At 42.7% G+C, this 26,022-nt stretch overlaps 1 protein-coding gene across 4 annotated transcripts in view; it reads right to left on the minus strand.

Annotated features, from left to right (window-relative positions):
• Positions 1–26,022, minus strand: part of RASGRF2 (Ras protein specific guanine nucleotide releasing factor 2) — a 116,847-nt gene that overhangs the window by 34,341 nt on the left and 56,484 nt on the right. The window contains exons 10-17 of one of the 4 annotated variants that reach the window (XM_042023076.1): positions 23,362–23,522; positions 22,319–22,385; positions 21,386–21,522; positions 18,540–18,622; positions 16,333–16,581; positions 15,636–16,024; positions 9,411–9,536; positions 8,046–8,135 (exon numbers count right to left, since the gene is read on the minus strand). In XM_042023076.1, the coding sequence (XP_041879010.1) occupies positions 8,046–8,135; positions 9,411–9,536; positions 15,636–16,024; positions 16,333–16,581; positions 18,540–18,622; positions 21,386–21,522; positions 22,319–22,385; positions 23,362–23,522 (1,302 nt within the window). Of the gene's footprint in view, positions 1–8,045; positions 8,136–9,410; positions 9,540–15,635; positions 16,025–16,332; positions 16,582–18,539; positions 18,623–21,385; positions 21,523–22,294; positions 22,386–23,361; positions 23,523–26,022 lie in introns of all 4 variants that reach the window. The other 3 variants (XM_042023075.1, XM_042023073.1, XM_042023072.1) reach the window with 3 other exon arrangements.

A 26,022-nucleotide genomic window follows, 5' to 3' on the forward strand; every position in this document is an offset into this window, starting at 1 on the left:
TGGGAGTGTCTGCCTGCATTGCTCTGCGTGGTGACCCTCCAAGTCACATCACTGAGCTGAAGGCTGAGTGCACCTGGCAGCAGCAGGAGCAGCCAGAAGTCCCCTCCCAGAAGCGCCGCACACGGACCCTCCAACACACACAGGGCCTGAGCTCCCTGCCATCACTTGGCACCAGCTCTGTCGTTCCATTACTCCAATTAGTGCTTCTGCCAGAACAAACAAAACAAAAATATTGTCACACTGGGAGCTGGCAAGTTGTTCAAATGACTGCCGAACAGCTCCACTGGTCACAACCCAATATAAGCCAAGCAGCTCTCCCTGAAAACTTTTGTGAAACTTTCTCATGGTAATTTTGCTTAAAATTAAACAACCTTAATCAGGCTGTGCCTGGTTTAACAGAATGGAAAGACCCACACAAGACCCACTGTGGATCTCTATGAAACACGAATTACTACTTTCAGCTAATTTTCATCCCTCTAACATCATGCGAGTAATCAAGCAGGGCTAAAGTGTGTCAGACTGAGAGCTCACTGGACTCATCTGGCTCAACTTCAGTGCTCATACAGCTTTCTAGAGATTTGTCATTCTGGAAACCACAGCTGTAATTCACAAGGTCCATTTCTACTTGCTGTTGCTGTTAGAGTTGGGTTATGTTACAGCTGATCAACTCCTACAGCACCTCTGAGGAGATGAGAACTTTCCATACTCATTCCAGTGGCTACCGAAGTTGACACTTTCACAAAAGTATTTCCACACTGATTATCTTCAACCGCATTTGGCTGCTCTAAAATTGAGGTTTGGCAGCTCCTCATCCCAGAAAGTACTGAAAGGGGCTGCAACACTTCACCCCAGGCAGTGATCAAGAATACAGTAATAGCCAGCTCAAAAAATCAGACATTTACAGTGCAAAAGGATTACACACTTCCCTTTGTACATCTCTTCCTTCACTAATGCACGGGTTATGCACGTAGCTAATGCACTAAAAATCAGTGGAATGTAGCGTGTAACTGACTTTTTTTATGAAGTTTTAGATTCAGAAAGGAATTCGATCCCTCCATAGACAGTGACATGAAGGCAGGTCCATCAATCCAGAACCCACAGGCTGCAATAAAGGCCTTGTCAAAAGGGCAAAACAGGCAGTGGGAGCCCCTGGCAGCAGCACCAGGAGGTACTTTTGAGTGTCCAGGCATATTGAATTGCTCTGAAGGATGATACCACTTGCATTTAGCACCGGCAGCAAATGAACAGAGCAGGTTCTGCACTGACTTCAGTGAGAATCTGCTGCAGCTACAAAGGTCTGGTCGCTTCTGCAAGCAGACTGTGGGAGTTATGCAAAAGCAGAGGATGCCAAAAATGGTCTGGTCAACAGCCAGATTAGTTTTGCTAGCCTAAAACTGAGGGCAGTTTAGATTAAGATTTCTTCTCTGTGAAAAGAGAAGGAGGTAAGTAACTCAAGCCAAAGGTAATTTAGCACCAGAGCTGTGTGCAGTCAGTTAATGGAAAGGGATCATATATATGCAATACATTTTTGTGTAGCAGCTTCAAGCTCTCATTTTAATCGCTCCTTTAAATCACTAAAATTAGACAGATTAAACCTATCTGTCCTTCTTGCTAGCACAGGGCAGATTTTCCTATGTGTAGATCATTATTTGTCAGAGATACGCCCCCAAAGACTCTTTTTTTTCCCTGCTTCTTTCTCACCCTCTCCTCTCCCTTTCACATGTGCTTTAAAAAACAAATGCTTGTACTAAGGAAGCCAGGCCCTCCTGCCAACCACAGCTCCCATCCCACTCCCATCCTCTCCCATAATGTCACCTTGTTCTGGTGAGAAATGGGACACTCTCCGCAGCATGGTCGGCAGGATGGAGGAGGAGGAGGAGGATGAGGAGGAGGAGGAGGAAGGCAGCTTTGAAGCATGCTGGAAATACAATGTACCAGCTAAAATTGGGTGACAGAGCTGTTGAAACAAAGCTGCTGTGTTCATTAGGGAACAGCTCGTTTGTTTGGGTGGAAGTATTTGCTTCTTGTCTAATATTAATTTGTCTGTGTTGGGAGATCTTTACTCTCCTGCTTCAGCTGAGGAAGACATAAGCTTCTCAAAGTTCTTTTAACCTATCTGGTACAAATATTAAAGAAAAAATACCCACGATCAGTTTAGATCTTGAATTCAAGTTTTTGTCAAAACAATCTCCTTGAAAGCCCATGTTCAGTAGAACAGTGTCAAAATAAAATGACTGATTTTAGAATCAACTACTTTTCTTCAAGTTGCGTTAGACATTCTTAGGAGAGAAGAAATCTGTTTGCTATGCTTATGTAAGTACTTTCTACTTTATTAATTGTTAACAAAAATGGCATTATTTTGCTAAGTTGGCTTCATCCATACAAGTATTAACAGATTTCAAGTAAAACTCGAATCTCTTGAAGTCACAGAGAGCACCTTCATACCTGCGAGTGTTAACAAGTATAAGGGCCTGCAGAGAGAGCAGTTTTGGTAAATGAACACCAAAAGGTGTTTTTGCTTTAAAGATCAGTGCATGATATCTTACTAATCCTGGCTCTGTGCACTGATTCTGCGCAGAAGAGATGTAAATAATAAGTTAAGAAGGAAAAAAAAAGCAACAGCACGTTTCAAAGAATTGTACAAAAATAAATGAGGGAAATTCGCAAGTTCTAGAAGCCACAGGTGGAAGAAATAATTCTCCATGTAAATTGTTTTTATCTACTGCCAGGCTTTGTGTGGGTGCTGCATAGATTACACTGCTGTTGCTTAACTCCTGTAACATCTGTAGGATTTCTGCAGCAAGACTACAGATGATTGGTGAGTATTTTGGCAGGAGGTTCCTCTCCCACGTTTCCAGTCTCACTGCTTGTTTTGACACTGGCTGTGTGACAGACTTGGAGAGAGGAGGAATTCACTCCTAAGGAGATGGGGCTTGCTGTAGCTGCAGCTCCACTCCAGGACTATTCATGGCAAAGCTAAAACAAGGGATTAGCAGGATACCTGGTAGGATGAGACCATTCACATTCAAATTGTTGTAGGGACTTTTCCATATTATAAGGCAGACATGGGAGCAGATCTAAAGAACTTCTGTGTGGATTTTGTCACTGATTAAAGAAAAAATCAAGAACCAGTTTTATGAAGGTGTATAAACAGAGGGAGAAGAAACTGCTGAGGTCCATTCCTATGTTAGAATCTGTTAGTATTATTATACTATTTTTATAAATTGGGAAAGGAATAAGGTGTGCAACAGCCAGTTAATGGTGACAGAGCACTTCAGCTGCAGCAAGCCATGAGCCATCCCTCACATCCCTCACAAGAAAAGTGACATGTAAAAGACAGAACCTGCTCTATTCATCCCTACTGTGAGTATTATCATCCATACAGGCTCCAAGCTGTGCACCTGGGGTGCCTTATTTAACCTTCTGTACTTTCACTTCATGTTTCTTTTTATCATGCTGTTAAAATAAACAACTAATATGCAAATTTTCTGGAAGAGAACAGAAAAAATATGTTTAAGATCGGTAGAGATTAATATTTAACCAAGCAGATTAATTAAACAATAGGAAAAGTGAAACAGCTTGGCATCAGCAAAGCAGTTAACTGTAAATTAAGTGGAAATAATAGCAATAAAATCGGTAAGTTAAAAAATGCCTCCTGAAGTGCATGAGAACCTGAACCATCCTGATTTAGAGAAAGGTTTCATTCACAGTGCAGGACCACCACAGGCAGTGCTTCCCTGGGGTGGTTATCTAAAGAGAGGCAAAGCCAATGTACACCATGTGAGAGCCATCCAGGGCTTTGCATGCTTATCAGTTGATAAGCCTGCAAAGGCTTATTATTATTAATTATCCCCATGCAATGGGGACAGCAATGCTAAAATGCTATGGCCAGAACTCTCTGCAGAAGATAATTGCATGTCCTTCGTGGATGGTTCTGAGAGAGTGTGTGAGCACAGACCCTTGCTGTGAGTCTGATACCCAGCCTGTCTCAGTGCATCCCAGTCAGAACTGGGAGGTGGGAAGTGGAGAAGAGCTAAGGCATTGTACCACGGGAAAACAAAAGAAAACAACCAGCAGGAAACACCCCAAAGATCCCCAAAATAAAATAAATAACTAAATAAATTAATAAATAAAATTTTAAAAACAACACCAAAACACAAGACGGCCAGAAGGCTTCAGGGAACAGTGAGGACATTAAGACACACAGGTGACTTGTGCCTCCTAATATTGCCCCACAACCTCCAACTAATTTCAGCTGCTGGTCCTGTTCTACTTTGCCTGTCTAGTAACCTCAAACGAGCCCTGCTTCCAGGTAACTTTCCACTCTGCAACCCAGGTAAGTCTGCTCCCTTCAGAGTGTCCCTCAGCAGAACCTCACTGAACTTCTACTGATTGCACAGTCACAAACTCCTGCTCATTTTGAGACTTGGCTCCATGAAAACCATCTGACATGCCCTACACCTTGCATTAGAAAAGGCAGGAAATCATAGAATTATAGAATTGTTAGGGTAGGAAAGGACCTCTCAGTGCACTGAGTCCAAGCCTTTACCCACACCACTGTGTTCACCACTGCTGCTACCCCTCCCTGGCATCCATCCTTTTACCCAATGTTCTCATCAACCCTCCAGCCCTCTCTTCCCTAAACGTCACATGCACAGAAGCCATTTCATACCTCACCTCATCCTTGATTGCAAACTCTCAACCCTTTCCAGGTCTCACTCTCTCACCTCCATCAGGACTGTACATACCCTCCAATATGTGTGCAAATTCTGTATTTGTACTGTGGTACCATCATAGTCTTCCCTGTTCCTTTCCATATAATTTCTGATGCTTCCTTTACCTTTCTGGCTCCTGCTGAGCACCACAATCATTTCAGGAAATGACCTGTTCTCATCCTCAGTCCTGAGCCAATCCTTGCAGGTGCAGAGCTCAGACTGTTTTGCCTCGTGTACACCACTTGGTATTAATCAACACTGGATTTCATCTGCCACTCTGCTCACGTTCCACGTAGGAGTATTGTAAATGACACACGTCACAGTGTCTGCAGCAGGGAAGCCAAGCAAAGACTGAACAAAAACAAAAAAACCCCACCAATCTCATTCCAGCCCAGAACTGATTCACTGGTTGGTCATGCCCATCCTACAAAATGAACGAGACAGGAGACTGCTGGGAGAAACAAAGGCATTACTTTAAAAAAATCTCACAATCGCACAGGGGAAATAAAATTATTGGATTTAACCAAATTTTAACTTCATTACTCTGCAACTTCGGTACTATCTCTATCACGAATAATTGCACCAAGTTACAAAACAGGTGATTCCATGGTGTAAGGTCTGGTTTGTAACCTTCAGTTTTTATACTCATTACAGGTATTACACTGGATTACTCTAACTTAGTCTCCTGAGACTCAAAACCACACATTTTCTTGTCAAATCTACTGCACAACCTTCCGGTTTTTTACATCACTCAGGAGAATGACCTTTAATGAAGAGCTAGCTTAAACAGCAACACAAAAGAGAACTTATAAATTTTAGGAAGGTTGTTTTTCCCTTTCAACACTTCCAAGCTTTGATGCTCCTTCAAAAGACTGCATAATTGAAGATTGTATTTTCTCTCATACTTCAGTACTATGAATATTGAAAACCAGTGATTTTAGCAATACGAAAACAGTATTTTTAAATTTAATTAGTTCCTAGTGGGAAAACCCAGTATTTTTTTATTCTTACTTTGCTTTCTAAACAATTTGTAAACATACTGGATTAACTCATAAAGCAAACTGAAATTAATTCATAAAGCAAATTGCGTCAGTGATTTCATGCAGTGTCTGATTCCAAAGGCAAAGACTATTCATCATTCAAACAAAAATTGCTAAATAGAAGTTTGTGACAGGCTCATCACACAGTGTGATCACACAGCACATACAGGACAAGCAGGGAGCCAGACCCAGCCAGCAGGGGTGTAGGAAAGGCAGGTCCAGCCTGGTCTCCTCCTGTGACCAGGTGACACACCTGGCCGATGAGGGGAAGGTGAGGATGTGTCACCTGGACTCCCAAGCATCACCCCTGGGAAAAGCTGCATGCCAGGGCTCAGAGAGGAGCATCTCCCTGGGATAAGGACTGGCCGGTGGCTGGGCCCAGGGACAGTGGGGATGGCGCTGCACCCAGCAGTGCCCGGTCACCGGCAGTGTCGCAGGGAGCAGCGCTGGGCCAGCCCTGTTCAACACCTTTCGTGATGGCTTGGCAGAGGGGATCGAGCGCTCTGTCAGTGGATGACACTCAGCTGGGTGGGACTCTGGATCTGCCGGAGGGCTCTGCAGGGGGATATGGACAGGCTGGATCCATGGACCAAGGCCAACAGTGTGAGGGTCAACAAGGGCAAGTGCTGGGTCCTGCAGTTTGCACTCAACAACCCCATGCAATCCTGGCTGGGGCAGAGGGGTTGGAAACCTGGGAAAGGCCATGGGGTGCTGGTGACAGCAGCTGGACATCAGCCCAGGGGTGCTGAAGTGGGCAAGAGGCCAATGGCACCTGGGCTGTGTCAGGAATAGTGTGGCCAGCAGGAACAGGGCAGTGATTGTCCCTCTGTGCTGGGCACTGGTGAGGCTCCATCTCGAGGGCTGTGCCCAGTTCTGGGCCCCTCAATCCAGGCAGGACCCTGAGGGGCTGCAGCGTGTCCAGGGAAGGGCAGGGAACGGAGCTGGGAAGGGGCTGGAGCCCCAGGAGCGGCTGAGGGAGCTGGGAAAGGGGCTCAGGCTGGAGCAAAGGAGGCTCCGGGGGGACCTTGTGGCTCTGCACAAGTCCCTGACAGGAGGGGGCAGCCGGGGGGGTCGGGCTCTGCTGGCAGGGAACAGGGACAGGAGGAGAGGGAACGGCCTCAGGCTGGGCCAGGGCAGGCTCAGGGTGGACAGCAGCAGGAATTTCCCCATGGAAAGGGTGCTCAGGCCTTGGCAGGGGCTGCCCAGGGAGGTTTGGAGTGCCCATCCCTGGAGGTGTCCGAGGCAGGGCTGGAGGTGGCACTCGGTGCTCTGGGCTGGGGACAGGGTGGGGAGCAGGCACAGGCTGGACCTGACAGTTTGAGAGGGATTTTCCAACGTAAATGGTTCTCTGATAAAGTTCCTAACACTGAACATCACTGTCTTGTAATCCAAAGATCATAGGAAGCACACAAGACTAAGAGGAGCACTGATCCATGCTCATGCAGAAATGATTTTCTCCTGATGTCTTCTCACCCATCAATCAATGACCACAGCTTTAGACAAAGTGGATACAAAATCCAGAGATCCACGGAGGTGTTTTACTGTCTTACACAGAATTTCATGGATGATTTTGAGACTGGGGTCTTCCAGCTAGTTTCTTGACATTCCAGTGGGAAAGAGGCAAGTGTGGGTTTACAGCTGGATTGTGCTTTGTTACTCATCATCAGAATGAACCGTGGGATTGAGCACGTCAAGCCAAAGGGTAGTTGATTTTGTAGACTTTAAAAAAAATGGGGTTTATTTGCAACATGACCTATGAGAGGACTCTGTTAGTGGAAGATATTAATATGTCAAAGGGTACATAGCAAGATGAGCAGCACATTCAAAACTTAAATCAAGTATTTTATGTTGCACTAAATACCTTGAGTCAGTAGCTGCTTTCCAAGGAATATACAGTACACACTTGCAATAAGTAAAACTGCATGCCACCTTTGGACATAGAGAATTTCATTTAAAAAAATAAGATCTTAAATTGCGAGTAAAAACCAAACAAGAAAGATATTATCTGGATGCTTAGCAGATCACATACTTGTCAAAGATTAATCTTTCAGTAACAGACTGGATTAGAAATATTAAGAAATCAACTAACAGGGTTGGAAAAGGCCTTAAAAATACCCAGTTCCAACCCTGCCATGGGCAGGGACACTTTCCACTAGACCAGGCTGCTCCAAGTGCCATCTGAGCTGAGCATGTGCTCGTAAGAACACAGAGGTCTGTTCTGAGAAATGTTTATCTCTTGAGAACCTGTGTGTGCCACTGCCACCCCTCCCTGCACAGCACAGCCCCTCACCTGGCGGGCTGCCGTGCCCGGCTGCAGCTGTGGCAATGGCAAAAGCAGAAGCAGGAGACACTGAGCAGTGGCTGTTGTCAGCAGTCTGCACTGTAAAGGGAAGAGACAGGAAAAAATTAGCTTCGACAAACTTTTCATTAACCAACAACAGGACTTAGAATCTTCAGTAATGTTTGTAACTTTGTGAGTATTTTGTTTATTAACACTGTCAGATGATTTTCTGTTGAAGACAATGAAAGTATCATAATCACATTTGTGTTTTGTATTTCCAGGTCAGTATAATTAATGTTGCAACAGAAAAAACATCTAAGACACTGCCAAGGTGAGGAACAAGATATTAACCAAACAGGATGGGGAAAAAAAAAAAAAGAGAGACAAAGTGAAAAACAATGGCATAGAAAATCAACCTAAACAAAAAATTCTGTCAGAGAATTAAGCATATTCACCATAACCGGATTTACATGTTTTCCCTGGTCACTGCCCAGGATGAGCACAGTTATGCAGATTTTATCAAACTTTCTCTTCAGGGAGTGCTGTGAACATTGTCTCTGACTAGGACTCAGACAATATGACACTGCCCACAGTTTCCAGCTCCCAAATCTTGCCTTCTTGCCACAAATGTGCCCAGTCATAGAAAATTACTATTGGTTTAAATCTAAAGTGTCCTAGCAACGTATTACCCAGGTGAGAAGACTCTGCTCTGCTTCTGTTTTAGTCCCAGGTATGAAACACCTGCCCAGAAATCTGGTCTGCAGGAGCTGGCAGCATTTTAGGTGTTCATGGACACAGCTCACAGCCCTGCTAATGATTTCAAAGAGACATGTGAGAGCTATTTGAGGAGCTCAAGCTCTCTTTTTCCTCTTCAATTGAGCAGCTTATTCAAATTTTGGAATGAATAATGTGACACCATCTGTAAATGTTCAGTGTTACACAAAGAAACAGACACAGTCACTCCCCATTGACAACAATGGGTGTTGTGTATTTCATGATTACAGATGGTGCCCAAAATATGTCCCCTCATCAGCTGAAAAAAATATGTCAAAGTCTTGAGAGTTCTGTGAGAACAGGACTGATTCAATATTAGTCTTGAACTTGGGCACATCCTGCTCGAGCTATTTCAGAACACTGAATCATACTGAAGTCTCAACATGCTTCCACGTCTCATTATTGCTACTCAAATTTAACAGGCACACTTCACATTTTAATCGCTTTTTTATTTTTAACACCTGAGAAATACGAAAAACACAAGCAAACCAGATGCTTCAAACATTATTACTACTTTCTACTGCCCAGCACAGATGACAGGTACAGTGATTAAACTCTCTTCAGAGTGACTGGCAGAGCCAGGCCGTGTCAGTCTCTCACCTCCTGGCTGCCAATAGCGGAGGTGACGCGGTGTCGAAGGGGACCTGCACGGGGACAGCTCTGTGGTGTCCACCACTGAGGTGCTTTCAGGAATAGTCCTGTCCACTGACACAGATTCGAGAACTGCTGCTTTAAAAGAGAATAAATGTCAATACTGATGATCATGCATAATTTGGTTAATAGTTCTTTCAAACAGTACCACCTCTGGAACTTGCCATGAGATTTTGCCATTAACTCAGCAATAATTATCCTCTGGAAGGAGTTAAAGGAGTGGGAAAGTCTTGTACCGGTAACACAAAAGCTCATAAATAAAGAGCTTGGTGAAAACCAGCAAGTTGTCAATTTTAAAGTATGTTGGATAAAACTGCACTTTCAATCAGGAGAATATGCAGTGACATGCACACATAGTAAGGGTACTTGAACTCATAGGTTTTCTATGAGCTAGGGAAAGTAATCCTTGTTGAATAACAAAGCGTACTCAAAATCTGTCCAATAAAATTGCCAACAGCACCGGAGAGCAAACTAGTACACTGCAGAGTTCTTCTATCAGAAGAATAAAAAAAAAGGAATGGGAGAAATACTGCTTCTAAAATGAGGGAAAATAAACTGATAAAATACATCCTGCATTTGATGTGAGAGCTCTGCCTGCAGCATAAGCATTGTGTCTATAAAGATAAATATAAACAAAAAGTTTGGGAAATAAAAACTCTGAAAGCAAACAACCTTGAAAGTAGGCAAAGAAGGTGAAAATTCCAGCATGTAAATGAACAGTCATAGAGAACAACAATCACCATTTTTTACAGAACAGATTTCGTGCAGTTGTACTGGATTTAGAGTAAGCCAGAGCTGGTTTTTGGAACTCTGGCAGTACCAGAGCAACAGTACCACCCATTTCTATCCCCTTTATGAGATTTCTTTTTAAACTTAGTCATCTTCCTCAACATGCTGCATGCAGCTGAGTGGCAAAAGGACCCTCTACTGCAGCACAGAGCTCTCTACCTGCAAATTTCTCCAGACTGAGTGCAAGCTGTTCAGCAGGAGAACCATCCCAAAGAGGTGGGGGACACTGCACTGACAGAAATTTAGCATTTTTATGGGTTTCTGGCCATTTCCAAGTGTTCCCTGTACTGTCCAGGTAACACTTCCAGCTTTGACAGACCACAGTGTGAAATGTGAATAACCCTCCAACAATGCCCAGTGCTTATACAAGGGCAGAACAACCTGCTCTTTACCAGTTCACCTTAAAATATGTAGAAAATATGCTACACCTAAGACAACAGTTACCTGTCTGTGATTACTTTTAACAGACAGTCTGTATTTTGAGACGTGCTGTGCTATCATCACATTGGTTAGAATGTGGCTACAGTAGTGCACAAGAAGAATTTGCTCTACTTTGCATAGGAATAACTCTATTTTATATATATATAAATAGTCTGTTATGCAATTAATGTAAAAACATCCAGCATACTGGATATATAATATCCATGATTATGCACAACAGCTAACCAGTACTTTTTGAAAGCATAAAGCATGAGCAAAGATCACAGAATATCCTGAGCAGGAAGGGACCCACAGGGATCACCCAGCCCAGCCCCTGTCCCTGCCCAGACCCCCCAACAACCCCACCCTGGGCATCCCTGGCAGCGCTGTCCCAACGCTCCTGGAGCTCTGGCAGCCTCGGGGCCGTGCCCATTCCCTGGGGAGCCTGGGCAGTGCCCAGCAGCCTCGGGGGGAAGAACCTTTCCCTGATCTCAGCCTGACCCTCCCTGGCACAGCTCCAGCTGCTCTCTGGGTCCTGTCCCTGTCCCAGGGAGCAGAGATCAGAGCTGCCCTCAGGAGGAGCCACAGTCCCAGCTGAGCTCTGCCCTCAGGCTCCTCTGCTGCAGTGGAACAAGCCCAGCACCCTCAAGCAGCTCTTTGGGTGGCCGCACCAGACCCTTTACCATCCCCATGTCCCTTTTTTGGACACTGTCCAAGAGTTTTAGCTCTTTCTGATATTATGGTGCCCAAAACTGTCCCCATGTCTCGAGGTGAGGCTGCACCAGGTGCTGCTGGGCCTGGTGTCCCCCAGGACAGGATGTCCCTGCTGGCTCCAGGGCACTGCTGACTCAGGTCAAACTGGACATGGACCAGGACCCCCAGGTCCTGTCCCGTATCTGCTCTTCAGCCCCTCGTTCCCCTGTCCATCCACACAGCCAGGGGTGCCCATCCCAGGTGCAGAACCTCTTGTTAAACCCCACAGAGTTGGTGATTTCCCACCTCTGATTTTCTGAGCTGTCTCTGCAGGGCCTCTCTGCCCTCAAGGGAGTCAACAGCTCCTCCCAATTTAGTGTCATCAGCACACTTACTTAGTATTCCTTAGAGTCCTGTGTCCAGGTTGCTAATGAAGATGTTGAAGAGCACAGGGCTGAGGATGGAACCCTGGAATCCCAGCAGTGACCAGTGCCAGCCTGGTGTCACCCCAGTCACTGCCACCCTCTGTGCCTGACTCGTGAGCCCGTTGCCCACAGTGTTTATATCCACCTGCAGGCTGGACAGCTTGTCCAGATGGATCCTGGGAGAGACTGTATCAAAAGCTTTGATGGAGTCCAAAAAGATCGCATGACTGCCTCTCCTGGGTCAACCAGGTGTGTCACCCTGTCACAGAAGGAGCTCAGGTGCGACAAGCAGGACCTTCCCTTCATGAAGCTGTGCTGACCTATTGTTGCCAGATGAATACCTGTTTGCTCAGCTGGTAGGGAAAAGACAATGATTATTTTGTAAAATCACTGGCCTGTGGGACTGCATAATGGGGACCATGTTAAACATCAACCAAAAAGAGGAGCAGGAGAATATGTTTTCATCTGCAAAATAATTAATTACATTAGTTTTGCCAACTTAGCTCCAGGTTTGAGAAAGTAACACCAAATTCATGGGGTGGTCAAGTGTAACTTCAGGGCTGACAACCACCAGAGACCACTGCAGAGACCCCTGAGACAGACAAACTCAAGTGAAAAGGGAAGGAACATATGTTGATTACTTTGGGGGAATAATTATCATATGTGTGTTTCTTCTGGGAAGAGCTGTGAGCATGCATGTGATGTACAGCCTATGAACAGGACCTTCTGTGTGCTCAGCACACACGGTATTGCAGAGGAGACATCCCCTGACTCCTGCAGCTGAATGAAGAACGGCTGCTTCTTAATGCTGCACTGCTGCTAGGGAGGTTTTGTCCATTTTTCAGTAACACAATGCCTGTGGTGTCCTCCAGGTGTTTTTCAATACCTCACAGAATAATCTTCTCCATCACCTTACCAGGTATTGAAGTGAGACTGATGGGCCTGCAGTTTCCAGGATCACCCTTCCTGCACTTTTTGAAAACTGGGACAATGTTAACCAGCCTCCACTCAACTGGGACCTCTCCAGACTCCCAAGATTGTTCAAATATTGAGAGAAGCCTCACAATGACATCTGCCAGCTCTTTGAGTATTCTCAGATGAACCCCATCAGGCCCCATAGATTTATAGGGATCCAGCTGGTGCAGCAGATCCCTACAACTTCAGGATCAACTGTGAGTTTATCGTTCTCAAATCACGGTCATTCAGCTCAGGGCACTGGGACTCCCTTAGCCCATGTTGAAGAGATGTAAGGAAAACATTAAATATCCCTGTCTTGTCAAACTCCCTATCTGTGAGGTGACCATCCTCATTCTGAAATGGGCCAATGTAATTTCTGCACTGCTTTTTGCTGATGTATTTAAAAACCCTCTTTTTATCATCCCCCACAGTTCTGGCAAGTTGCAACTCCAGTTAAGCTTTGGCTGCAAAAATTTTCTCCCTGCAGAGCAGCATCTCCGTGTTCCTGCCACATCACCCAACCTTCTCCTGCTGGGCATACACCTTCCTTTTCTGCTTTATCTCCAAAAGAAGATCCCTGCTCAGCCAAGCATCTGCTCCTTCTGTCTCATCTGCTTGACTTTCAGCATTCTGGAATTGCCTCTTCCTGTGCTGTTAGGAGGTGATGCCTAAAATGTGACCCATAGTAATGGACCCCAGCACCTTTGGAAGAATTTTCCCAGGGATCTTGCTCACTATTTCCCTGAGCAGCCTAAAGTCTGCTCTCCTCATGTCCAAGGGTGAAATTTTTCTGGCACTTTTCCTCCTAGCAACAGAGATTTTAAACTCAATCACTTTGTGGCTGCTGTAGCAAAGATGGCCACCAATCATGTCATTCATGCAACCCTCTCTGTAAACAAGCAACAGATCAAGGAGGGCATCTTTCCTAGTCAGCTCTCCTAGTACTTGTATATGATGTTGTCATCCAGGTGTTTTAGTAATCTTCTGGCCTGGATTGTACCAGCTGTGTGATGCTCCCAGTTGATTTCTGACAGATTGAAGTACAAGGACAGTTGGCTTGGACGCATCCCTTAGTTCCTCAAAAAAGGGATGCATCCCTCAGTTCCATTGGTGTTATTGTCTGGGCCGGGAGATCTACAGTAGACTCCCTTAGAGACATCTGCATCATTTGACTGCCCCTTGATTCTTCCCCAGAGGCTCTCAACTGTGCCAGTTGTGGCCTCCCTACATTCTAACCCTTCTCTTACATACAATGCCTCCCTCAGCCTCATCTGCCCTGCCTGTTCTTCTTAAAGAGTCTGTAATTGTTCAATAGGGCACTTCAATCACAGGACTCATCCCAGTAAGGTTTTACTTATGCCAGTGATGTCAAATCACCTGGACTGGGCCAAGGATCCAAGCTCCTCGTTTCTTCCTCATGCTGTGTGTGTTGGAACAGAAACACTTCAGGTGTGGTTTGTTGTAGCCAACACCTCCCACCAGCACTCAGTTCCTCAAGTTTAGGTGCATCACCCCACTGCCTCTCACTACCCAGCCCAGTTTTGTCCCTTTCCCCCTTCCAAACTAGTTTAAAGCTCTATCAACAAGTCCTCCTAGTTCCTATGCTAGAAACCTTTTTCCCCTCTGAAGGTGCATCCCATCAGGTGTCAGAAGACCACGTGTTCAACAGACATCCCATGGTCAAAAAACTAACATTATTCTGACAAAACCAGCCTCTGCCCTTGATAGACAGACTCCTGGAATGCTACGGTGGCTAACTTGCCTGTCAAAAAGGCGTTTTTGTTAAACAATAGGCTACATTCTGTAAAAACAATCCCTCTGCATAATGAAACATCTAATTTATTAGCAGGGCAGTGGTAATTCATCAGTAGGGAGCAGACATGACTTCTCAAACCTATTTGTCTTACTTTGTATTGTGTAATCCTTTTCTTCTTTCCTCTCATTAGTTTTTGTTATTACAGTACTACCAATGAAAATTGAGCTACATTTTGCTCAGATTCATAGATCAATTTCCTGAGACTGTCAGCCAGGCCATGTAAAACCATTTTAAAATATTCATTTTAGGAATACAAAAAGCATTTTTAAATTGCATCATTTTCTGTTTAGTGTAACAGCAATAGAAAAAAATTACTGCAAACTTCTGTTCCAATTAAGAAGACCCTTTGGGGACCACTCCTCTGTCCCCAAAGGAGAAATAATGCCCACGTCTGTTTCCTGTGAGACTGGAGCTACTTCCTTACTTTGCCATCTATAATTACAATGACCCCACCCTAGATGCCCACCGTGAGGTTTACATCAACCAACTTCAGCCCTGTGGAAGTAAAACCTATTCCAAGGTGCCTTACAGAATCCACAGAGTAAACAGGTATTTGCTCAGGAGCAATTAATCTGTTTTAGACTTGTACCTTCCGGAGGGATAACCAGGTGACATTCACACCACCTGCTACGAATGTCACCAGTGTGCTGAGGACATCACATGCGTTATTTATTTGGATTAGTGATGGAATCTTCTCGGAAAACCAGCCCTCTAAGCAAACATCTTAAAGCTGTTAGGTCTTTCTTTTTAACTTAATATTTTACTTCCTGTAGAAAATGGTACAACTCAAAAATCTCTCACCTCAGCAAACACAGCTGGCATCAAATATTCTCTTATGCCTTTCTCCTTAACACAGCACTGAAGTGAAAACAGACAAGGTGGTGTGGGTTGGAACGAGATGAGCTTTAAGCTCCCTTCCTACCCAGACCATTCTGTGATTCTATGACTTTGCCGTGCTGCTGTTGCTAGGAAGAAGCAGCAAAGCAGTGGGAACAGAGAGCATATCACAGCCTCGACCAGAGGAGCAGCAGGGAGCAGCATGCCCGGTTTCCATGTTCTGTGGGTATGGAATACCTCTGCGGATGCTCCTCCTCAGCTTGTTGCAGAGGTCCAGGCGTGGGTTCTCCAGGCTGTCCTCAGCTGAGCCCGGGCTCTGCTCGGGGGATGACAGCCCCCGGCTCAGGTCCAGTGGCGCCTTGCTGCCCGTGGGCGGCGGGGATGTGGCTGGGCTGTAGTTTGAGGTAGGACTGCTGGCCACAGACGAAGCAGAGAGGTCGAGGGCACCGATCCTGGAGTTCAGAGGGGATGTCAGTGACAGTTTCCGTGTCCTGGCGGGTGAGGAGGTCCTGGAGAGTGACAGGGGAGGAGGAGAGGAAAACTTGCGGCAGAGATGTGGCGACTTCCCGTCAGCTAGGTACTCCCCTCTGTTGTTCTGACTGGTGGCAAAGAACAATTCTAAAGACCTGAGAGTAAGAAACACAAAAAGAGCAACACAGTAGCAAACACTGAACAGGTTTAAGTGAAAACGCTTAAATTTTGTGCAAGTCTGCACGGCACTGCAAAATCTGTGTGACACTTAGTCCTCAAAGCTTGGGCAGATAGCTGAGACAGACTCTCCTTAAAAACTGACATCCTACACACTAAGAACCTTCTTCTTAGATTATTTATAAGCAGCAAATAGCGGGCAAAACGCCCACAAAATGAACAGCGAATGAGGCCACGGTATCTCTCTGAGAAATCCGTGACAGGAAGCGAAGAGCCGCACACGCACCTGACAGGAATGGAGGTGAAGGGCCGCCTGTAGATGTCGGACAGCTTCTCCAGCACCACGGCCGCGGTGGTGAAGATGCGGTAGGTGTGCAGGAAGGTGTTCAGGAAGTCGATGCTCAGGAACCGCAGGTCCGTGAGCCGCTCCAAGAGGCGTTCGACGCTAGCATAGCGGATTTGGGGGACCTTGCAGGAATTCAGCGTTTTGCTGAAGCAAATATCAATGTCATCTCTGTGAAGACGGGCATCAGATCTACACAAAAGACAAATTTAAAACACTTTACCAATGAGTGATTATGGCTCAGGAGTGGTATCCCTTTAGCTGTTCCTGGCAACGTAATAGCAGCAAATATTTATGCACTATTGTGTTTCATCAATGCAAGAAAACTCTTAATCTGTGGTGATACCTGCTTCCATAACTAAGGGAACCTAAATTTTATTTTTGGCAAATGTTTTACACTTCAAAGCCTAAGAAACTGTTAATGATGCTTAAATTTCTGAAATGGAACAGGCGGCAGAATCGTCCCCTGTTGTCTCTTTCAGGCTGCTGTGGACTGTGGTTCAATATTACTAAAATCTCAGTATAGAATAATTGATTGCAATTTTTCCTGCTGGGATCAAGTTTTATCTAAAATAGAGTAATGGACCCTAACAAAACCCAGCAAAATTGACCCCCCAGCTAAGTTTAAGGCTCACCTGCAAATTCACATCTGCCTTCAGGCTCCAAGAATTACTTTTTGTTTTAAAAAAGGAAAGAGGAAACAGCACTAAACATCTCAAATTTCAAAGCAGAAACTAAGGAGAATTTTTGTTTCAATGAAAAAAACAAAACCCGACCAGTTTTTGCTTGGACATCAAAATAAAAGTCATTTATGTAACTCTACCCATAATGAATTTTTTTCCCGTCAAATTCTGTTTTGCTTAATTTTATCTAGTTGAAGGCTTAGTTTGTAAATAAACAGGATGAATACTAAGTAAAGCATCTTTCAATAACCCAATCCTTTCGTTAAAAATTACTGGATTTTCTCAGAATAAAGATTAGGATATTCCACACACTTCTACACTGTATTACATAAAAGAAACAACAAAAAAATTCTTGTTTCTTCAGCTGGGCCCTTGGAAAAGTGGCAATTTTTTGTTTATATCATCCAATGACATCTGACTCTGAAAGTCAAAGTGTGCTGCAAATTAGACAAGTAAAATTTAAGAAAGGGTACACCAAATTTGTGTCTGTTGTTAAGATCCTGTATGTCCTTTAGAATTAATATTCCTTTCTGTTGACACTGGGACTAAGGTCCTGCTATACTTTGAAAGGGGACAAATGTACATTTAACACTCAGCAGGTGACAGAGTGTTCCTGGAATAATGCTGAAGACAATAAATGCCTTATTTCCAGGGTATGTGCCCTAACAGTGCATTCCCAGATGTTTTCTCTCTCCCATTTCTAAGTGCAAAAAGAGGAGAGGGAACAACGACAAAAGAGGCATTTGAGAAACGAAGAGATGTGACAGGTAACACTAAGAAAGGAAATAGTTTTATGTCTATCCCTATGTTTTATTCACTTATATTTATACTGGATAGTAGTAAGTAAAACTCATGTAAATTGAGGTATGTAGAAGATCCAAGTTGTGTTGAAAATTTGGAACCACATACTGAAAATGTCTCACTAGAAAGAAAACCTATTTATTACAATAAATAACTGTGAGAATCCAAAGGTAAGGGAAGCAGGCTTATAAACAATGATGCTACTTTGATGTGATCAGTTAAAATTATGAGAGAAAATAATTTTTTAACAGAAGTAAATATAGAGAACAGAAACTTTGGCTAATATAACAAAATACCTTTAAAAATGGTACTTGTCTGCAGTCACATAAATTCTGAGGACATTTTAGAATATCTCCAACAAAATTATGAGATTACAGGGAAGAGCCACCCAAGGACAAAATCCTTCATCTGAGGCATAACTGCAGCCAACTAGTCAAAACCCAGAAAAACCTGAGCTGTGATCCAACACTGTGAATTAAGAGTTCACCACTCTGAGTGGTCCCTACAATACCAAGAAAGGGATTTGAAAAGATATGTTTTGGGATATAGGATCAGTTCCATTTAACCAAAATAGAAGAAAAATAGAAGTTTGCGTTTTCTAAACACATTTTGTTAAAATTTTGTTGAAGAAACACAACAATCTATTTTGTTCACTGTTGCACTTACTTGATCATATGTGGCACTGTGACTTTGGAGTTTTCTTCAAACACTATTGTCATTAATCCATTGCACCTTATATTATCAATGCACTGTGAAAATAAACATTGAAAACTGTTAAAATCAAAACACAGGGTAAGGGGACTTATTCCCACACTTTTCATATCCCTAGAAGCTTGAAGCATAGCTTTTGCAGGTCATGGGCTGATTAAGACAAGGTATTTTCTCAGATGAAAAGCAGTGATGCAAAAATTAGAGTCGACATGCTTCTCTAGCCTTTGCCTCTCAGGGTATTCAGTTCAGCAATCTTTTCTTTCCACATGATTAAGTATTTTGAGTTGCAAGTGATATTTCCTTTGAAGCTCCTTTGAAAGGGAACAGAACTCATTACTTGTAGTATTTTCTGAATGAGTGTAAGCTTGAAAAATCAAGACCACAAGAAAGTCACAATGCTTTATACTCCAAGGGGTACGGTAATACCTTAACCTTTACTCTGTGCAAAAGATCAGAAGGGAATATAAAAAGCTTCCAGAAACACACTTGTAAAAACAAATTCAAGTGGTGCTCCTTGTGAAACACACCTGTGAGGAAGCTATCCAGCTGTTCCCTGCAAACTCTTGTTTTGGGCTGGGAATTAGGAGGGACTTTCATATGCAGTTTTATGTAGTTCAGATATGTCCAGAGAAGGGAACGGAGCTGGGGAAGGCTCTGGAGCCCCAGGAGCGGCTGAGGGAGCTGGGAAAGGGGCTCAGGCTGGAGCAGAGGAGGCTCAGGGGGGACCTTGTGGCTCTGCACAAGTCCCTGACAGGAGGGGGCAGCCGGGGGGGTCGGGCTCTGCTGGCAGGGAACAGGGACAGGAGGAGAGGGAACGGCCTCAGGCTGGGCCAGGGCAGGCTCAGGGTGGACAGCAGCAGGAATTTCCCCATGGAAAGGGTGCTCAGGCCTTGGCAGGGGCTGCGCAGGGAGGTTTGGAGTGCCCAACCCTGGAGGTGTCCGAGGAAGGGCTGGAGGTGGCACTCGGTGCTCTGGGCTGAGGACAGGGTGGGCATCAGGCACAGCTGGGACTTGATGGTCTGGGAGGGATTTTCCAGCCTCAGTGATCCTGGGGTTCTGAGAAAACTCAGCACTACAAGCCTTGCCCCTGGAACTCAACAAATCTCACAGAGCATCAGATTTATATGGTCTGCAACAAGAACCTGCTACTAAACCCTACAGGGCTCTTGCCTTTATAATACTTTCCACTTCTATTCATTAAGTATCATACATACATACATACATATATATATATATGTGTGTGTGTGTATATATATAAATACAATCTCCTTACATCAGTAAAAAGGAGTTTCAAAAATTATCACATACATTTATCTTGACTTCAAGAATACATATAGGATTCAGGCTTTGAAACATTTCATAGCAGAGCAGTGATTGATATTGGATTGCTCAAACCTGACAATCAGAGGCCTCTTCAGGTTTAGATTACATCTATAGCTACAAATTTAAAGTATCATCTACGTAGCTGTATATGGTTTTCAGTTCAGGTTTTTAAGATTATTTGGAAAGTGCAGCTGCAATAATTCACAGAATGATTTTCTCAAATCATTACTTATAAGCAGTGACAAACACATCTAGTAGAAATACATGTATTTTCCCTATTTGAACTTGAAATGTTTCAAAGAAGCCCTTAGCACCAATCATGGTATCAGATGACTTTTTAACATATTATAATTTAGGCTAAGAATGGACTTACTCGTGTTCTTAAACAGTCTTTCCACACCAGCAAATAACTCCAGTAATTTTACATGTCAGTGGAACAACATAATTCACTGAAAATTGGTTTTGTAAAAAAATTCTTCAACCAGGTCTGTCTGTAGGACAGCAAGTTGCAGCTCATGCTGTTTTTTGAGAGTTTTAATTTCCTATTTTTGTTCTTTCAAAAATGTTAATCCAGCACAAAGTAACTCAAAATACTTCTTTTTAAGCAATTTCTACTCATTATGATGATGATTCATCTGGAGATGTTGCCGGCAATGATAGCAACTTTGGAAATGCATGACATTCCATGATGCTATTTCTCTAATCAGCTATTTCTCTCTAAATTAATAGAGGATAGGACCTGAATTCAGAACTATAAGAGAAATATGTTCTTGTTTGTGTACATAAACAAAACACAAATAGCCTTGATTTAGCTCTGGTGAGCTGGAAGTTCAGATTTTTTTGAATGCATTCAACTTCTTTCCACAAATACATTATTATGAGGTTTGTCTATTATGTTTTTAACTAAAAGCTATTTAAAAAAAACAAAACAACAACGTATCCCTGACATTTTAAAAATTTTAAATACCGTTTTCCTTCATTCACAACACAGACAGCTCCTGCTCACTGTCAGACCACTCAGCAATTATTTATAATGGTTTGCTAGTACTTTTTGGTGGAAAAAGAAGTTTATCCCATTTTCTTACTTCATTATTAATAAGATATGGTATCAGTTTCACACTAGGACTTTCAGGTGATTTTTGATCTGTATGCAAATCATGAGAAAAACAGTACTATCCTCCTTCTTAAACCAAAATATGTATCTGGATGAGCTATCCTTAGACATAGAAATTATTACCATTAGCTTCATGTTTGTCCATGGACAATTTTGAAATTTATACTCTGTTATTGAGAAACACACTTCCCTGGTGACTCAAATGCAATGACAGAATTTTGGGGAAAACAGGCAGCACTAAGGGCTTCTCATGCAGAACACAGCAAAGCAAAGACATTCAGCACCCCTGTCTCAGGCTGGTTTTCAGAAGTACAGAGTGAACGAAGACCTCAACACAAACCAGGTGAGGAAAGCACCGAGGTACCTGACTGATGTCACTTGTCCATGCAGCTTTCTCCTGCCGTGATGGAGCTAAAAGGACAACCGTGAAAGGAGGAGCATCTGTAGGCTCCACTACGAGCTTGAAATCCAGGTGTCCAAACACCTGCCCAGAACCTTTTGCTTTACAGCCAGAGTGGGAGAGAAAAAGTCACAACGTGAAACTTCAGAGTGTAAGACAAAGAAAACAGTGGTTTCATTTAAAATGAAAATTGCTTTAAAACATCTTCTGTATAAAGAGCAAATCCAATTAGGTATCCAACAAGTCATTTTGCTGTTCACATATGCCAAGTACAAAAATACTGGGATTTGCTTTTAAAGTTTCTTCTAACACTTGCATGCTAACATACCATCACCATACCAGAAGTATCACTCAAATTAATGAAACTACTTTTACAAATCAAGTGTAAAACTTGACAAAGTGCAGGATGGAAGACAAAAGGGTTAACAAAAAAATCAGCTTGGTACCATGTTTTGTTATTCCATTTGAAGAAGCTCACAAGTCCAAATTTGTGGGGAGCCCAAGACAAAACCGACTCACTCAACCCCCATGTATTTCAGAAAGCTGATTATCTGCTGCTTTTAAGTTGGTTTTTTGGGGGGCTTGGGGGGTTTTTTTTGGCTGTTTTTTTTTTAAATTTTATTTTACAAGATGCTCTGCTCAAACTTGTATAGAAAAGTCAGCAAAGAATTTGTCACATTTCTCCAGCCAGCCCTCTTGAAAATCCAATAAAGGATGTCAACAGCAGGAAAAAATACAGTGTAACAATCCCCCATTCCACCAAATCAGTTTCACACTGTATTCTACTCGTTTCTTAAAAACGTATCTATTTGCTCTTATTAAAAAAAAAAAAAAAAAGGGTACTAATTTTAGGAAACTAGAAACTGTACTTACTACTGACAGCTGAATTTAACTTACAATCATCATCACTCGCTTCTGTCTCCTCGACCAGTGTGCACTCTATTAGAGACAGAACACCTCCTGTCTGTGGAAACAGAGCACAATTCACACAAATGTTATTTATTCCCATTTGTCACAAGGTTTTTTAAACGCTGACACACCTTACTCTAACATTTACATTACTCAGAGCTCTAACAAAGATACATCAATTCCATGATAAACATTTTTTCCTTAAAGAACTAAACCCAGACAGATTAAATATAATTTTTCTTAATCCAACAGATGAATAGTACAATGTACAAAACTTCTTTCACTTTTACCACACTCTAATTTATGTCACAGACAGACTTGTTCACAAGTTCCCAAAAAGTTAACAAGAATGTCATCTTCTGAATTTAAGTGAAATACGTACAAGATTTTTTAAATTCTCTATTTATTTTGCAGAAGTACTTGAACTATTTAAGAGGTGCAAAGTGAGAAAGCATATGAACCTTAATAAGCTCTTGGTATGTCAAACTAAAATTCTATTCAACATAATCCACTCTGTGAACTACCAACATCTCTTTATCCACAAGCCAGCACTACGAACGCCTGATTCTCAACAAATATAACAAGATTGTTCTTAGATGACATTTTAGTTTAAGAGAACATGCTGTTCAGGAAAACAGAATTGACTTTGAAAATTAATTTTATTAGAGCTCTGGAAAATGTTCTTTGGCAATTCTGCAGGGTTGTACTGGCTGATTTATGCACTGAAAACTGACTTAAATTCAGTGCTACATACACTGAATTTATTCACTATTTCAAGCAAATAGATACATCAATGCCTTGTTTCTAATCCCCAGTTTACTAGAAGTAACTGGGTCTAAAAAATGAAAATTGGCTGAATTCTGTTATTTGCAATGAAAAGACAAAGCAGTTAAATACTGTGCACCACTCCACTTTTGTTTATAACCACTAACACAAAGCTCATGTTAAAGCCATAAAACAGTAAAGTGTTGAAAGTCCACCAAAGACGTGTTTTCATTTTGCAAATTAAATCATAATATAAAAGTCCATACCTTAAGAAGATGGAGTTTTCCTCCTGAGCTTCTTGTACAAATTAAAAAGTGTTTTGTAAACAAGAAGCATTGTCTTTCTCCTTCTTTCTTCAAAGACAACGAGCCTAGGCGAACTTTACTAAGCTTTCCCCTCTCAACTGAGGGGACCTGGATAAGGGAACCTGGTAAGGAAGGTGCAAAGTTTACTATGTTATAGTAATATTTAGTAGGCAGTGCTCAGGTTGTTAATTCATTGAATACTATTACATTAATTAATGCAACCCTTCATTCCAGTATCAATGTATTATCAGTGTCTCTTTTAGGCACAAGTTAATCACTCTTGCATTGCATAAGTTCCCTTTGTTTCTTATCATAAATACACTCAAACAAGTACAGTCCAGACTAACACTTGTGTAAATGGCAGGATTAGATCTAGGGCTGATTAGGCAATTAAACACACTAAGAGGACACTGATCAGAAAATGTAGCTGAACAGCAAACATCACTTCGACAGCCACTACACTTGCAAAAGACAAGGCACTTCCAAGCCAAAGAGACAGAGAATGGGAACATGTTTTGAAGGAAAAAAGTTTGTGTATGTGTGTGTGCCTGTGTGCAAGAGAGATGGAAATGAAGCACATTTCTTCTTCTTATCTTGTACTGCATAACTGTCAGTGCTCCACAGCTCATCTGAAATGTGTTACCAGTAAAACACTCCCGAACTAAATTGAACCTGCTTACATAAGCCTGAATTTGTGCTTTGCAGAGCTCCAGGCTGGGGACAGCTCTACTTCTCTGCTGTTTCACGTCTTAGTCTCTGACCAACTTTTCCACATTGATACCACCATGTGTATCACCTCCAAATTAGGAGCAGGAGTTAAATTTGGTGGTGAAGTGCAACTCCTCTGTATATTAAACAGAAAGACTTCTACCACACAACTTGCTGTTAGCAGACAGGGCAGCCAAGAGACCTCCTAGTCTCATTCCCACACATCGCTCCTCACTATTACCTCTACACTGGCTCATGTCTGGTTCCAGCATCAGGTACTAATACAGCCTAACCAGCAGGAAACTAATTCTAGGAAGAGGCAGCTGACTTAGCTCCCTGATAGGAGAAAGGTCCAAAAAGCACCAAAAAACTGATGATGCAAAGGGAGCTTCATAGCAGAACAAGCAGGAGGAGAAGGCTTTGACCTGCCTCTTCCAGATACCAACTAGCACAGCTGCATCAAAGCTCAAAGTAGTGGCAGCATCCTGACACAATGCCAGCCTGACAGAATTATCCATTAAATATTAAATTAGCAATTCTTACTCTATGTCGTCAAAAGAATTACAAGGTTGCATATGCAGACTTAAAGTATCAGAGAAATTATAGTAACTGAGAAAGCTGATATTTATCTACATTTTTTCTACACTTAGCTCTCTCTAGATGTTTAATTAGCTTTAAGTTATTAATATGTAAACTTCTACTGACAGGGGAAAATACACAGCAGAAAATTTGCCAGAGAACAGTGTTCTCTGACAGACATTTCACATTTAGACTAATGTGTGTAACATGACTTGTGCCACCTAAACAGAACAGTGGAGTGAAGTTGTGCTCTAGAATTTTGCAAAGGAATTTGGAACATTTCAAGTTCACTTACATTCTGACCCAAACACGTAAATATTTATAGGCTGTTGTGCATTTCCCCATGACAAACAGCCAACCTGCCTCAGCTGTGAGAGACAGGGAGGACATCACTTCCATGTGTTGGAACAGTGACTTTTCCACGTTACACTGACTGTCCCTCAAGCCACGTTGCAAGGCCAGCATGTTCAAAACAATTCCCAGACAAAATTCCCAGGGTACTCTTAGTCCTAAAATTCCATCCACACATTTAGGGTAGCAATATTCAATCTGTACACTTTGTTTCTGCTTTGCTTATTAGAGTAATAGTGTCTATATATATTATACGCTTACAGATGTAAGTTTACAGGTAACTTTAGTTAGTTAGTTAGTTTTATTTTCATTAGCAAGCTTACAGGATTAACATACTCTGTTCTGCCATAATGGGCTGAAGCTTAAACAATGTTGTTGCATGGAGCTGAAATACTGTTTAATAAGGTAAAACAGAGCAAACCTCTTTCTAAGAGCAGAAAACAGAGTCTGCATTTTCTCTCTGCCACATTTATAGAGAGGAACACATCTCCTACACAAACTGCATGGCTGACACCAAGCAAGGACCTTGGGCATTCTCAGCAGGCTTTAGTGGTTAACAAAACTGGGCATTGGCTCTACCACAGATTTCCTCTTAAGGAAAAAAATGGTCACAACTGGCCAATGTACAGATGCAATGAGCAAGTGAAGCTAATTTTAGAACATTCACTAACAGTATAGTTTGGACAATAGTGTAATCCCAGGAATTTTTATCCAGCCACAGACCTAAGCACTTTCAGCACTTCAGTGCTTCAACAATCACTCTCTCAGCCTTTGCTCAATCTAAGGAATATAAAAGGCTGTGTTTATAAACAAACCCAAACATTTAAAACTCTACACTGAACTGTCTGATTTACCAACTCAGTCTGGCTTTCCCCATGCTGAAGGTTTTGGGGCTTGTTACCCTTTTCTTGTTGTTTGTTTTTACTGTGCAGAGGGTTAAACACTGGAAGAGGTCACTCATTCAGGGGGGTTGTGGAGTCTCTG

The sequence above is a fragment of the Corvus kubaryi genome, unplaced genomic scaffold (assembly GCF_017639235.1).
Source record: "Corvus kubaryi isolate FWS band 111438036 unplaced genomic scaffold, C.kubaryi_AGA036_p1.0 37236, whole genome shotgun sequence".
In the NCBI taxonomy this organism is placed as follows: Eukaryota; Metazoa; Chordata; class Aves; order Passeriformes; family Corvidae; genus Corvus; species Corvus kubaryi.